General features: G+C 45.9%; 1 protein-coding gene across 2 annotated transcripts; it reads right to left on the bottom strand.

The window, feature by feature from the left end:
• Positions 1-844: 844 nt before the first annotated feature.
• nfil3-6 (nuclear factor, interleukin 3 regulated, member 6) lies at positions 845-3,698 on the bottom strand. Of its 2 annotated transcripts, XM_072443605.1 has the most exons (3): positions 3,578-3,698; positions 2,845-2,925; positions 845-2,758 (listed from the first exon to the last, which is right to left on the bottom strand). In XM_072443605.1, the coding sequence occupies exon 3, from the start codon at positions 2,731-2,733 to the stop codon at positions 1,690-1,692; it is 1,044 nt and encodes a 347-aa protein (XP_072299706.1). In that variant the 5' UTR covers positions 2,734-2,758; positions 2,845-2,925; positions 3,578-3,698; the 3' UTR covers positions 845-1,689. The 2 variants fall into 2 exon arrangements, with proteins under 2 accessions (XP_072299706.1, XP_072299707.1); XM_072443606.1 differs by lacking the exon at positions 3,578-3,698 and having other exon boundaries at positions 2,845-3,007.
• Positions 3,699-16,480: the final 12,782 nt, after the last annotated feature.

Genomic DNA, 16,480 nt, shown 5'->3' with positions numbered 1-16,480 from the left:
CATTATAATTTTGAAATAGCATATTCATAGTGTTTGTGAATAACAATCTAGCCAATCCAACTATATTAACATTGAAAAACAATAGGAGTCTATTATATTACCACTACACTTGATACTACCAATAGGTTACTAATAAAAGAGTTATATATATTTGTTTTAATATGATAGACTCAAAGAGTGTACTTTGTTGCCCTCTAGTGGCATGAATCATCCTCAGCATTATTACTTGTGTTTACAGTGTACATGATGTGCTCTATAGACTGATGCATAAGGAGCTACAGAGACTGTAATTACATGCTCTGGTTGGAATGACACAAATTCACCGCCGGCTCCAATGATTCAAGTGTTTTCAGACGTTTGCCTTGTGCAACTGCCATAGACGCGCCATCAAATTATCTCTTTGATTTCCTCACAACCTGAAAGGAGAATGACGGGACAGGCTAGTTTATATATTTATATATATATATATATATATATATATATATTGGTCAGTTTACTCGTTCAACATATAGCCTTTACCGTAGAGACTGCACAATTCTCTTACATTTTCCAATTAATTAGTTTAGTATATGAAATTGTACCGCAATTTGACGGTTTTTGGTATATTTTTTGTCAGATCAAGTTCAACACTCAAAAACTAAATAAGATATCCAAAACCCGACTAAAAGAACCAAGACATTTAAACCTGGCTTTGTCCCCTTTGTGTTTTGGCAGCTTTAACACATAAAATGCCTTCTCTCTATATATAAAACGTTATCTTCAAATTTAGGATGTTTTCCTCTTCACCTGTAGACTCTTGCCTTAAAGTGATGACATGGTGAAATAAATAACAAGATTAAACGTAAAAAATAAAAACAAGCATTTATTTTCAAATATATAATATATACTGACATTAGACATAACGTGATAAACCATTGCACCCATGCATAAACAGTAGATTACTGTATTTACAGTTCTTGAATGGTTGTGTCATTACCGTACTTTAACTTCACAATGAGAATAAGAGTTCTCGCAGTGAATAGGTTTTTATCTCGCTTACATTTCAACAAACCTGCTTCAGTGATGGGAACATGGTGCTTTCACTTCTGCCCCGCACAGGACAACACTTAGCCTGTGCTCTCTTGTCCCATTGTGCTTGTTCTGTTATAAACCTGATTTACAGTATGTATCTATATTTGTCACAGTGTTGGCAGAGACCATTACACACGAAACAGAAACACACCCATGGCTCCCTGTGTCAGCAAGTGTCTGAGCAAAAGCCATTATTTAAATCTGCAGACAACAATGGGATTTATTCTCAGAAAGTACAAGTACAGAACATAATGTAAAAAAATATTTCAACTAAATGTAAAATGGTATTTTGCTTCTACAATAGGTTTACATGCACAACTTCACTTGTACAACATGTTACTGTTTTAGAGCAAAATTAACCCTTTTTGAGTTAAAACGGTAACTTTTTTATTTATTATTTTTTTACATTCCTTAATGCAATGCAAATGAACATTATCAGTATTTGGTTCTAATTTTCCAAATTCTTAATTTTTTGTTTCAACATTTTTAACAATATAGTCATACAGGGCTAGAGAATGTTGCACATTGTCTGATTAAATGCATTTAGTCTTAAGTCAGACAGAGTTGTTGTCATGTAAACGTATTGCTGAGGAAATACAAAGTGTCTGTGGCTTTGTCCTAGACTCTGGCCATGAGCTGTTCTGTGAAGAGCCTCTTGAGCTGGGACACTTCCTCCGTCAGGGACGAGATCTGGGACTTGAGTGTGTGGTTTTCCTGCCGGTAAACGTCACTGTGACCGTGCACTGTGAGAGGAGTATACTGTGGGGACCTCCTGGCTCTGTCCTCTGCCTCTGCAGGGTTCACCCAGTGTCCATTCTCCATATGTCCCTTGTCCAGTGTCTGCTCGCTCAAGTCTCCAGTCCCCGGAGTCTTGAAGCGCAGTTTGTGAGGCAGGTTTCTGAGTGTGTCTGCTTGGTCCATCTTAGCCGCTGATACTACCGGGCTGTGGTGGACCTCGCTGGGAGAATGGTGCAGCTCGTACCCAATCTCCTCTCCTCGATGAGGGGACAGTTTCTCGTGGTCACTCATGCGGTCGTCGAAGAAAACGGGGCTGCCAACACTTGACCCGCCAGGTGTTGAGAACCCTGAGTCTTCTGACATGCTTCCTGCTTCTCTATTAGCCCTGGAGGCAAAGTGACCTACCTGAGCATTGCTATGAATGGAATTTGAGGTATTGGCCTCTTCCCTTTGGTGGTAATACTGAGGATTCGTCTGAGAGGACTGTGTGAGAGGCAATATTGTGGCATTAGATGGATCTTTGACAAGCCCGAATCGGAATTTTAAGGCTAACATTTCAGCCCTAAGTCGAGCATTTTCCTCTAAAAGTGCTAAAACTCTGCTTTCTAAGACCATGTCATTCATTCTGCGCTTCTCCCTGGAACGCTTAGCGGCCTCGTTGTTCTTCCTCCTCTTGTCCCAGTAGCCTTCATCCTTTTTATCCTGTGGGATGAACTCTCGCTTCCGTCTCAGAATGGCAGACGGGCTCTCTTTGCGTTTGATGGGAGCAGGACGTCCCAGAAGCGATCGGGCCAGGAGGCTGCTAGACGTCAGCATGGATACAGTTTCATCAGTGAAGGAAGTAGGGGCCCCTGGAGACTCCAAGGTCTGAAATGTGGTCGTTTCCTGTTGGCCCCGCATAAGAATACTTTCCTTTTCGAACATGATGCAAGGGAATTATAAGTCCACCCTGTTATCAAAGCAGAGGTCAAATTTATTTATTTTAAACTTTGCAAATAATACAAATAGGCTACGGAAGTGAGGAACACAGCCTACCTGGGCTTCTCCAGTGAATCTTGGGTATTGTTTGTAGAGTTGGGTCAACTAGAATATGCTGCAGCAGCACCACCTAGTGCACTAAAGTGCACATAACGAAACAGAGGAAAGGGATTTGAAGGTTACGTAAGAGCCATTACGACACAATATTATGTAACACTATTACATCTGTCCAATAAAACGGGTGCAACTTGTACCATAATGTCTCAGGACAGCGAAATGTAGGGCAATGGCCGTTGTAAACACAAGGCAACTAAGCAACATCCTATTTGGCACTTTGTGTTACTAAAACAACTTGACTAAGAACTCCCTTGACTGACAGACTTATATGTCCAATAAGCATAAGCCAACGAACGACTAAAATTAAGTTTGCAATTTAAATTTGGAATTTGGTCGAAGACATTTTCACAAACTTACTCACTTTTAAATCGATCAGCCTGTTTGCACTTCACTCACATTTCACTTTTACATGCGGAAATCCCAAAAGTAATGTTTTCGCTACATTAGATGACAATACGGACCAGTTGCTATAGGATATAGCAACTGGATAATTGCAGTTAATTAAGCTGAGCTTAATGTTTTAGGCTATAGACTATACCAATCTTAAAAATAGCATATATACAAAAGTGCAATTAAAATAAACAAAAACAAATAGAACATAAACAAACCACCACAAATGTTCTGTGTTATGTTCAAAAATAGAATTTAGTCTCTAAAGTTGAAAGTGCCGTACCGGTCGTAAATAATCCAGTGGCTCTGGGGGTCCGTATGTCCGCCGTGCTCGTCCGCTTCTTGTTTCTAACGTGGCTCTCACTCTTCTCTCTTACTTAATATTACCGCGTGTGCTCTGCACCTCCCTCTGCTCTGCACCTCCTCCCCTCTGCTCTGCACCTCCTCTGCTCTGCACCTCCTCTGCTCTGCACCTCCTCTGCTCTGCACCTCCCTCTGCTCTGCACCTCCCTCTGCTTTGCACCTCCCTCTGCTCTGCTCCACTTGGACTGCCGCAGCTCTTATTTGTAACCTGGAGTTCAGCCCAGGACTGAGGCTGTCCTCATCTGAACCGTGTAGGCCTACGTGACGTGCGTGAGTGTGTGTGTGTGTGTGTGTGTGTGTGTGTTTGTGTGTGTGTGTGTGTTTGTTTGTGTGTGTGTGTGTTTGTTTGTTTGTGTGTGTGTGTGTTTGTGCGTGTTTGTGTGTGTGTGCATGCATGTGTTTGTTTGTTTGTGTGTGTGTAAGTGTGTGTGTGTGTGTGTGTGTGAGAGAGCCCGGCCCGCCTTCCTCTGTGTAACACTCTGTCCTGTTCAGGGGACGTTCAGGGGACACAGCGGAGATGACAGCGCTGTGTTTAGGGGAGGGGCCCAAACAGACTTAGCTGTAACTATGATAAACAACAGAGAGAGTCAGACTTACATAACTCTGACTGAGCAGATCCACAAACACAATCCAGTCGCCTCAGACCTGAGCTTATGCTGCACGTCTGTTTCAGAAGCTGAGAGAAGAAGCCAAAATTGTTCTCCATTCATGAAAAGTTAAAAACAATAATGCAGTAATCGGGTATCAAGTGACTGGGACTCTCAGATGTGAAGTTGACGAGGTTATTCGTTAACTTGTGTTCGGGAGCGGGACCACGCCTCAACCTCTTACTTCCCCAGCAACCACACCTCCACTCTTTAACCACGCCTCTAATTACCCAGAAGGCCTATATATGCACAGGCCAATCCCAGCATCTCTTGTTGTCTCTGCTCTCTCGACCCCACCCTCCCACCCCATGTCTCTATCATCTTCACCTTAACACATAACATCCATGGAGGGGGGGTTCTGAATCGGCTGATTACCCGAGACAGAGCCCCCATCCTGAGTCTCTATCCATCATCGCTCCATCATCGCTCCATCATCGCTCCATCATCGCTCCATCATCGCTCCATCATAGATCCATCATCGCTCCATCATCGCTCCATCATAGATCCATCATCGCTCCATCATCGATCCATCATCGCTCCATCATAGATCCATCATCGCTCCATCATCGCTCCATCATAGATCCATCATCAATCCATCATCGCTCCATCATAGATCCATCATCGCTCCATCATCGATCCATCATCGCTCCATCATCGCTCCATCATCGCTCCATCATCGCTCCATCATAGATCCATCATCGATCCATCATCGATCCATCATCGCTCCATCATAGATCCATCATCGCTCCATCATCGATCCAACATCGCTCCATCATAGATCCATCATCGCTCCATCATCGATCCATCATCGCTCCATCATCGATCCATCATCGCTCCATCATAGATCCATCATCGCTCCATTATCGATCCATCATCGCTCCATCATCGCTCCATCATAGATCCATCATCGCTCCATCATCGATCTCTCATCGATCCACCTTCGATCCATCATCGCTCCATCATAGATCCATCATCACTATTATCAATAAACATTCTTGTGTATTTCATTGTTGTGGCCTGATCTGCAAGACATTCAAAATGGCACATATTAAAAAGTTAATATTCTTTAATAAACTGTCTCCTTCATTGTTGTCCTTTTCAAGCTGGGAACCTTTGTTGTGTCCTTGGGCAATGCACTGGATACTGCACTGGTGTGTGAATGTGTGCGAATGTGTGTGAATGTTTGTGAACGTGTGTGAATGTGTGTGTAAACGTGTGTGAAAGTGTGTGAATGTGTGTGAATGTTTGTGAACGTGTGTGAATGTGTGTGAATGTGAATGTGTGTGAATGTGTGTGAACGTGTGTGAATGTGTGTGTGAACGTGTGTGAATTTGTCTGAATGTGTGTGCATGGGTGTGAATGTGTGCATGGGTGTGAACGTGTGTGAATGTGTGTGTGAACGTGTGTGAATGTTTGTGAACGTGTGTGAATGTGTGTGAACGTTTGTGAATGTGTGTGAATGTGTGTGAACGTGTGTGAACGTGTGTGAATGTGTGTGAATGTGTGTGAACGTGTGTGAACGTGTGTGAATGTTTGTGAACGTGTGTGAATGTGTGTGAATGTGTGTGAACGTGTGTGAATGTTTGTGAACGTGTGTGAATGTGTGTGAATGTGTGTGAATGTGTGTGAATGTGTGTGAACGTGTGTGAACGTGTGTGAATGTTTATGAACGTGTGTGAATGTGTGTGAATGTGTGTGAACGTGTGTGAATGTTTGTGAACGTGTGTGAATGTGTGTGTGAACGTGTGTGAATGTGTGTGAATGTGTGTGAATGTGTGTGAATGTGTGTGCATGGGTGTGAATGTGTGTGAATGTGTGTGAATGTGTGTGAATGTGTGTGCATGGGTGTGAATGTGTGTGAATGTGTGTGAACGTGTGTGAACGTGTGTGAATGTGTGTGAACGTGTGTGAACGTCTGTGTGAACGCGTACGAATGTGTGTGAATGTGTGTGAACGTGTGTGAACGTGTGTGAACGTGTGTGAACGTGTGTGAACGTGTGTGAATGTGTGTGAATGTGTGTGAACGTGTGTGAATGTGTGTGAATGTGTGTGAACGTGTGTGAACGTCTGTGTGAACGCGTACGAATGTGTGTGAATGTGTGTGAACGTGTGTGAACGTGTGTGAACGTGTGTGAACGTGTGTGAACGTGTGTGAATGTGTGTGAATGTGTGTGAATGTGTGTGAATGTGAGTGAATTTGTGTGAATTTGTGTGAATGTGTGTGAATGTGTGTGAATTTGTGTGGATGTGTGTGAATGTGTGTGAACGTGTGTGTGAACGTGTGTGAATGTGTGTGAATGTGTGTGAACGTGTGTGAATGTGTGTGAATGTGTGTGTGAACGTGTGTGAATGTGTGTGAATGTGTGTGAACGTGTGTGAACGTGAGTGAATGTGTGTGTGAATGTGTGTGAACGTGTGTGAATGTTTGTGAACGTGTGCGAATGTGTGTGAATGTGTGTGAACGTGTGTGAATGTGTGTGTGAACGTGTGTGAATGTGTGTGCATGGGTGTGTGAACGTGTGTGAACGTGTGTGAATGTGTGTGAATGTGTGTGAATGTGTGTGAACGTGTGTGTGAAGGTGTGCGAATGTGTGTGAATGTGTGTGAACGTGTGTGAACGTGTGTGGATGTGTGTGGATGTGTGTGAATGTGTCTGAACGTGTGTGTGAACGTGTGTGAATGTGTGTGAATGAGTTTGAACGTGTGTGAATGTGTGTGAATGTGTGTGAATGTGTGTGAATGTGTGTGAACGGGTGTGAACGGGTGTGAACATGTTTGAACGTGTGTGGATGTGTGTGAACTTGTGTGGATGTGTGTTAATGTGTGTGAATGTGTGTGAACGGGTGTGAACGTGTGTGGAGGTGTGTGGATGTGTGTGAATGTGTGTGAACGTGTGTGTGAACGTGTGTGAATGTGTGTGAATGTGTGTGAACGTGTGTGAATGTGTGTGAATGTGTGTGAACGTGTGTGAATGTGTGTGAATGTGTGTGAACGTGTGTGAATGTGTGTGTGAACGTGTGTGAACGTGTGTGAATGTGCGTGAATGTGCGTGGATGTGTGTGGATGTGTGTGAACGGGTGTGAATGTGTGTGAACGGGTGTGAATGGGTGTGAACGTGTGTGAATGGGTGAGTACAGGATAAATGGGACAGCTCAGAATCAAAAGTAAGTGTACATTCTGCAGTTGCAAATATACTTTAACTGACTTTAAATCTTGTTACTGATGTAGAGCTGAACACCATATTTTTTACTCGTAGAAAAAAAATCTGCTTGTTGTTCATAAACACCACAAGACATAACATTGTATTTAAATGAAATGTGGAATGAAACGTTGCTCTGGGCTGGTCACTCGGTGGCAGTGACAGGTTCAAATCATTACACGCTGGTTGAGTGGTCAGATCCACTGACCCAGAGGTTGGCGGTGCGATCACAGCTGCCTCAGGTTAATACTACCGTTGTGTCCTTGGGCAACACACTTCACCCACATTGCCTCCAGTGTCCAAGCGTGCTGGTGTTTGTGAGAGTGAATGCGGAACAACGGATGGAAATGATCCCATGGCACGACTCCTCAAAAGAACCCGCCTCACCGTCCACGCCGAAGCTTTCAAATTACACATCTCCTCCTACCGTGACGCTCTCCAAGCCGCCAAATCTGCCCACCTCTCCACCCTCATCAACAGCTCCCACCGGAGCCCTCGCACCCTGTTCTCCACCGTCAACAAGCTGCTCCAGCCACCTCCTCCCCTGACCTCTGCAACTCTTTCCTCCTTGCCTTCAATGACAAAATTTCCAAAATCAACAGCTCCATGACTGCCGTCTCCATTAACTCCATCACCCCCCCCTGCCCCCCCCCCTCTCCCTGACCACCCACCCTTCCCTCCCCTCACCACCTTCTCCTCTGTTAACTCCTCTCATATCATAGACCTCATCACCGCTTCCAAAACCACCACCTGCTCTCTCGACCCCCTCCCAACGACTCTAACCAAGGCCTGCCTCCCTGCTCTCATCCCCCATCTCACCACCCTCTTCAACCAGTCTTTATCCTTCGGCCATGTTCCTTCCATCTACAAACTGGCCTCCATCACCCCCATCCTCAAAAAACCCACCCTAGACTCCGCCAACCTCTCCAACTACCGCCCCATCTCCAACCTGCCGTTCCTCTCAAAAACGCTGGAACGCATCGTCGCCGCCCAACTTCACACCCACCTCCAGTCAAACAACCTCTATGAACCCCTCCAATCTGGCTTCCGCCCACTTCACAGCACTGAAACAGCCCTGGTCAAAGTACTCAACGATCTCCTCACCTCTGCAGACTCCGGGGCCCTCAACATCCTGTTACTACTAGACCTCAGCGCAGCCTTTGACACTATAAACCATTCCATCCTCCTACAAAGGCTGCGCCAACTGGGTGTTGAGGGCTCTGCACTTGACTGGCTCACATCCTACCTCACCAACAGGCAAGAGTTCATTTCCCTCTCCGGTCACTCATCTACCCTCTCCCCAGTAACGCAGGGGGTCCCCCAGGGCTCAGTCCTCGGCCCCCTCCTCTTCATCTGCTACATCTTCCCCCTTGGTCACATCCTCCGCCAACTCAACCTGGACTTTCACTGCTACGCTGACGACACCCAGATATACCTCACCACCAAATCCACCCAAAACCCTCCCCTCAGCCACATCGAAACCTGCATCTCTACAATAAAATCATGGCTCACTCTCAACTTCCTCAAACTGAACAGTGACAAAACAGAGCTCCTCCTCATTGGCACCAAATCCACTCTCAATAAAACTGGTCCCTTTTCACTCAGCATCGACACCTCGACCATCACCCCCTCTACCCTGGTACGCAATCTCGGTGTCATCATGGACCCCACCCTCTCCTTCACTCCCCATGTCAGCCACATCGTCAAGACCTCATACTTCCACCTCCGCCGCATCGCCAAAATCCGACACTGCCTCACCCTCCCCGCTGCTGAATCCCTCATCCATGCCTTCATCTCCTCGACTACTGCAACTCCCTCCTCACTGGCATCTCCTCCCATTCCCTCCACAGACTCCAAATGGTCCAAAACTCCGCTGCCCGCCTCCTCACCCACACCCGGTCCCGTGATCACATCACTCCCGTTCTCCGCTCTCTCCACTGGCTCCCCATCAAGCAGCGCATAAACTTTAAAATACTCCTCCTCACCTTCAAAGCTCTTCACCACCTTGCCCCCCCCTACCTGTCTGACCTCCTCATCCCCCATCGCCCCACCCGAGCTCTCCGATCCTCCTCCTCTCTCACTCTGGCTGCACCAACATCCCGACTCAAAACTTTTGGCGACAGAGCATTCTCCCGAACAGCACCCCGACTCTGGAACTCCCTCCCCCAACCTGTCCGCCACTCTCCCTCACTCACAACATTCAAATCCCGCCTAAAAACATACCTCTTCACCCAAGCCTATGACCTCCCCTACCCCTAGCCTCCTCTACCCCACTGTCTACACTTCTACCCCCTGTTACATCCCCATCATTTTCTCTCTACTTCTTCTGTCTTGTTCATTTTATCTTTATATTAATGTGTATTGTACGTGTTGTCCCCCCCTGTCTGTAAATACCCCCCCCTTTTTTATTATGTTCAGCGTCTTTGGGTCACTGAAAAGCGCTATATAAATAAAAGTTATTATTATTATTATTATTAACAATCCGGCGTGTTTACTGCACGTGTGTCATGTTCATTCACACGCACTGTTCCCACCAAATAAAACACACACAAACATATTAATAAGTAAATAAAATATATAAAATGATACCTGTAACTTACTGTCGTACTCACATACAATAATGTCACAGTCATATGCATATAACTGATGTAAATAGAGTGTTTATTTTACCATTATTATTAGTATTATTTTTTCTTACGCTAGCTGTTTTTATTTTATTTTATCTTTATTTTCCCCCTCCATTCCTTATTAAGAAATTTGAGTTTTGGTCTATAAGAGTTCTTCTATTATTTTTTAAACTTCCTATAAGTTATCTGTCCTTTTCCTCTGTATCTACCTGCATTGCAACATTGAAATTTCCCCATGTGTGGACAATAAAGGAATATCCCATCTTATCTTAACATTTTACAACTGACAGCATTTTTGACTCCATGAACAGAAACTTTCTCTGTTTCTGATCCTGAACTCAAGATTTCCTGTAAACCATCATTACTATTACATAAATACACGGATCATTCATCTCAAACGTTGTGTAATGGGCACATATTGTTCAGTTATGTTGAACAGTGATGCTGGCCTGCGGCGGCATGAAGCTACAGTGTGTTGAACAGTGATGCGGGCCTGCCGGCGGCATGAAGCTACAGTGTGTTGAACAGTGATGCGGGCCTGCGGCGGCGTGAAGCTACAGTGTGTTGAACAGTGATGCGGGCCTGCGGCGGCGTGAAGCTACAGTGTGTTGAACAGTGATGCGGGCCTGCGGCGGCGTGAAGCTACAGTGTGTTGAACAGTGATGCGGGCCTGCGGCGGCGTGAACCTACAGTGTGTTGAACAGTGATGCGGGCCTGCGGCGGCGTGAAGCTACAGTGTGTTGAACAGTGATGCGGGCCTGTAGCGGCATGAAGCTACAGTGTGTTGAACAGTGATGCGGGCCTGCGGCGGCATGAAGCTACAGTGTGTTGAACAGTGATGCGGGCCTGCCGGCGGCATGAAGCTACAGTGTGTTGAACAGTGATGCGGGCCTGCGGCGGCGTGAACCTACAGTGTGTTGAACAGTGATGCGGGCCTGCGGCGGCGTGAAGCTACAGTGTGTTGAACAGTGATGCGGGCCTGTAGCGGCATGAAGCTACAGTGTGTTGAACAGTGATGCGGGCCTGCGGCGGCATGAAGCTACAGTGTGTTGAACAGTGATGCGGGCCTGCCGGCGGCATGAAGCTACAGTGTGTTGAACAGTGATGCGGGCCTGCCGGCGGCATGAAGCTACAGTGTGTTGAACAGTGATGCGGGCCTGCCGGCGGCATGAAGCTACAGTGTGTTGAACAGTGATGCGGGCCTGCCGGCGGCATGAAGCTACAGTGTGTTGAACAGTGATGCGGGCCTGCCGGCGGCATGAAGCTACAGTGTGTTGAACAGTGATGCGGGCCTGCCGGCGGCATGAAGCTACAGTGTGTTGAACAGTGATGCGGGCCTGCGGCGGCGTGAACCTACAGTGTGTTGAACAGTGATGCGGGCCTGCGGCGGCATGAAGCTACAGTGTGTTGAACAGTGATGCGGGCCTGCGGCGGCATGAAGCTACAGTGTGTTGAACAGTGATGCGGGCCTGTAGCGGCATGAAGCTACAGTGTGTTGAACAGTGATGCGGGCCTGCGGCGGCATGAAGCTACAGTGTGTTGAAACAGTGATGCGGGCCTGCCGGCGGCATGAAGCTACAGTGTGTTGAACAGTGATGCGGGCCTGCGGCGGCATGAAGCTACAGTGTGTTGAACAGTGATGCGGGCCTGCCGGCGGCATGAAGCTACAGTGTGTTGAACAGTGATGCGGGCCTGCCGGCGGCATGAAGCTACAGTGTGTTGAACAGTGATGCGGGCCTGCGGCGGCATGAAGCTACAGTGTGTTGAACAGTGATGCGGGCCTGCGGCGGCGTGAAGCTACAGTGTGTTGAACAGTGATGCGGGCCTGTAGCGGCATGAAGCTACAGTGTGTTGAACAGTGATGCGGGCCTGCGGCGGCGTGAAGCTACAGTGTGTTGAACAGTGATGCGGGCCTGCGGCGGCATGAAGCTACAGTGTGTTGAACAGTGATGCGGGCCTGCGGCGGCATGAAGCTACAGTGTTGAACAATGATGCGGGCCTGCGGCAGTGTGAAGCTACAGTGTGTTGAACCGCTGCCAATCACGTAGCTCCAAACACGTCACCTGCTCTCAGACTGTGTTCACATGACTGTCGGGATTTACTGTTGCATTTAACACTTTTTTTTTAAAACTGTATTTACCGTATTATACATGTGTAGTTCATGTATGTTAAATCAGAGGACAGTTACACGTGTGTACATGTTTACGTGGGCTTACATATGATACTTGACCGTCTGTGTCTTTAGTTTGAGATAAAAAGGACATTGTCTGTTGAGTCAATGCGCAGTTAACGGCGCAGATACGATTTATTGTCGAATATTTACCATTTTGTTAGAATGTGTGTGAAGAAATGAGATTGAATTCATTAGAGGAGACGTTCTCTGAGGCACAATATTACAGTTTTATTACAGCGTGAATACATTTGAATTTCAGCACTAAATTTGCATTGTGTATTTGTGTGTCAGTTCACAACTATGTACGAATGACCCCTTTATATTTTTGTTCTGGCATTAACTCACGTAACTGTGGTTTCCTAATTATTTTACCCTGGAGTGACTCAGACGACACAGAAAGGACTGTTTAGCAGCTTTATTACGTGGGTTATGTGGCGCTCAGACCCCGGCGGAAGACACAGCGATCACGGGCACTCCATAATCTATTTGTATTAGATGTCTCCCCCCAGGGCCTGGAGACTGGTGGTGGTAGATATGGTGAGAGGGTAGATGATTAGGATGAGAGGGATGCAGAGGAGGAGGAGGGGAGGTGGTGGGTCGCAGTACGGTCTGAAGCGGCCGAGCAAACTGAGTGAGGGTTGATATCGGACCGGGTGTGCGCTGATTGGGAGCAGAGGAGCGACGTGCCACGGGGAGGAGTGACTTGGGTGCGTTGATTGAAGATGGGGAGCAGGTGCGAGGGGCGATGTCCCGGGAGTCCCCTGTCCTTAGACCCTCCTTCTGTCCTTAGACCCTCCTTCTGTCCTAGACCCTCCTTCTGTCCTTAGACCCTCCTTCTGTCCTTAGACCATCCTTCTGTCCTAGACCCTCCTTCTGTCCTTAGACCCTCCTTCTGTCCTTAGACCATCCTTCTGTCCTTAGACACTCCTTCTGTCCTTAGACCCTCCTTCTGTCCTTAGACCCTCCTTCTGTCCTTAGACCATCCTTCTGTCCTTAGACTCTCCTTCTGTCCTTAAACCCTCATCCTGTCCTTAGACCCTCCTTCTGTCCTTAGACCCTCCTTCTGTCCTTAGACCCTCATTCTGTCCTTAGACCCTCCTTCTGTCCTTAGACCCTCCTTCTCGGCCAGGAAAAAACTACCAAAACCTCCATGGGAAAAAGTAGAAACCTGGAGGAGTTCCGCGGTGAAAGAGAGATCTGAACTCCCACAGACGGACAGGCCCGACTGGGTGCGTTGGTTGAGCTGGGGAGCAGGTGGCCTTGACGTAGATGGGTGGAGTTAGGTCTTCCAGGCTGAATTTATGCAGGCTTCATTTGTTGGTTTTAGTATTGTGGTGAGGACAAACCTTTGCACGCGATCAAATATGTGTATTTAAAGGAACAATTCAATTCGACAAATCAAATCAAAACAGTAGTGGGCGATAATGAAAAGCAGAGTTAAGAATGTTCTCAGGAGTTTAGCAAATCCCAGCGTCTCCTCATAATGTTTCTTCTCACAATAATCAGAAGGTTAAAGTTTCTGTCATCTACAATAATAAACATGTAGCACAGCCACTGTTTGAAGGTCAAGGTCAAGTTTAAGTGTAAAGCACATGTACACAACAATTACAACACATTTACAGAGACAAGTTATTTGCTTTTATTATTATACTTCTGTGTTGCAACCCTGGAATTTCCCCATTGTGGGACAAATAAAGGTTATCAAGTAAAACACGAGGGAAAACGTCACTTGCATTGAAAGCCGGTTTAAAAAAATTGTTATGTTGTGCTGTTCCACAATAGATCTTGACGGCCTGTCCCTCACATGTCCCACGCGGGGACACATTGGAACATAATAGAGCGTCATCTGGGTTTATTTACCCGGTTCACCAGAGGACACACGCTGTACTCGCTCTTGGCTTGAACCCAGGAACCCTGATGTGGGCAGTAACATTTCACTCACTTCTTGCGTAGAGGCAGCTGCTATTCTTGCTTGTGTTTGTCCGTGAAGCAGGCTAAAACAACAGAACCAGAACCAGAACCAGAAAAAGGTTTATTGCCTGCTGGTTTGGTGCAACACAGACAAACATCAGGCCCTGGATAAGGAACGTCTGAGTAAATGGAATTCACTTTTACAAAGTCATTCCTGTCCGTTAACGTTTTATGAATGACAATTACAACTTTACAATACTTAGTAAGAAGTATGAAAATGAAAGAATATGTAGTCATACGATATCATTAAAAAACTGAAAACAGAAAAAAGTATGTATTTAATGAACTTGAATCAGGACCAAGACTTTTATTATTATTGCTTTCTTACATATTTACAGTATAATAAGCACTGTATAAGTGTGTTATTTCTGATCATTATAACAGCATTTAACTCCAGAAGTTAAGTTGAAATACACACTCTTTTTATTTACTAGTTACATTTATTTGACATTTAGACATTACATATGGACAAACAGAGCTCGTGCACGCACGCACGCACACACGCACGCAAACACACACACACACACACACACACACATCTTAAACCCCTGCGCCACCACCAGCGAGCGAAAAACCTTTTTTATTTTTTATTTAAAGGATATTTTGACGTGCGTGAAACAAGGGTGAGAAGGGAAGGACATACAGCAAACAGGAATTAAACTCCCGACACTGCATCCGTCGGCACACGGAGCCTGCTGTACATTCAATTTCAAATGCCAAATGTAGACATCTTGTAGTCATTTACTTCTAAACGTGCTCTGGGCCTCACAGGAGATAGAGCTTGGAATAATTGTGCAAAGAGTAATATCTGTCCCTCTTTTGGTCGTTCTGCACAGCTATTTAGGCCTTTGGTTAGCGCTCTTGCCTCCCAAGAAAGAGCTCATGGATTTGATTCCCGGACCAGACCAACATCACATGATCTCTCTGGGTGGAGTCTGCATGTTCTCCCCGTGTTACCGTGGGTTCTCTCCTGGTTCTCCGGCTCCTCCCACCGTCCAAAAACATGCATTTGTTAGGGAAAATTGGCAACTCTAAATTGGACCTAATGAATGTGAAAGTGAATGTCTGTGATGTCTATGTCTCTGTGTTGGCCACTGTCCAGGGTGTACCCCGCCTAAGGCCCAAAGTCACTGGGGTAGGCGCCAGTGAATAAATGAAAAAGATTTATTTATCTTTCTCATAAGTCGGTGTAATCCCTCATTCGTCCAGGCGTGTTCCATAGTAGAAAAAGCTTCAGTTGTAGTCATCTGGACTCAGTTTGAAAAAATAGATGTTTCGACTCTCATCCAAAAGTCATTGTCAATAAAAGAATTTAGATCGAGAACTCCGATATTAATACTGTTCTGTGGTAAGACCCACCCATTGGGAGGAGCCTTCCTGAAGTAGAAGGAGTTGTTTGTTTCAACAGAAACTTCCCCCTTGTATCTACCGAGCTAGCCTATTCAGAATCTTAATGGGCTATTAGAATCCTCTTTGTCTTTGTGAGACCCTGGCTCAACCACCCTGAGTACCTGATTAGCATCTAAATGTCCTGGTCCTCTACCTTTCCAGGGGTTCAGAATCCCATTATAAATAACAGGAAGATTAAACCTTAGCCCTCCATTTCTGTTTAAAGAAGGTCTTTCTTTTTTAACAAAAATAGCTTCCTTGACTCCTCTTTCAAACCATCTTTTCTCCCTGCTTAAAACCTTCACCTCACCGTCTTCAAACGAGTGATTAGAGGCTTCAAGATGGAGATGCACGGCACTCTGAGGTCCTGAACTTGTATTTCTTCTGTGCTGATAGAGCCTCTTGTGTAGAGGCTGTTTTGTCTCACCTATGTACCGTTCTTTACAGCTTTCTTCACTGCATTGGATCGAATAAACTACATTGCTCTGTTTTTGAGTCGGCAACTTGTCCTTAGGGTGAACCAGTTTTTGTCTTAAAGTGTTTCCTGGTTTAAAATAAACAGGGACTTCGTGTTGTCTAAAAATTCTCTGCAGTTTTTCCGACAGGCCAGACACATAAGGGATAGAAACACCCTTCCTTCTCTGTTCAGTTTCCCTTTTGTCCTGATTCTTGGTTCTCTTCACTCTGTTGAGAGCCCAAGCGGGGTAACCACAGGCTGAGAGGGCATTTCGGACATGTTTTTCCTCTTTCTTCTTGCCCTCTGAGCTGGTGGGCACACCTTGAGCTCGGTGTTGTAAGGTTCTGATCACACCCAGCT

The sequence above is a fragment of the Eucyclogobius newberryi genome, unplaced genomic scaffold (assembly GCF_026437365.1).
Source record: "Eucyclogobius newberryi isolate DKJ021-1_F unplaced genomic scaffold, fEucNew1.0.hap1 SCAF_13, whole genome shotgun sequence".
In the NCBI taxonomy this organism is placed as follows: Eukaryota; Metazoa; Chordata; class Actinopteri; order Gobiiformes; family Gobiidae; genus Eucyclogobius; species Eucyclogobius newberryi.
Note: the sequence above shows the minus strand (reverse complement) of the source record. Positions and strands in the feature narration are given on the sequence as shown.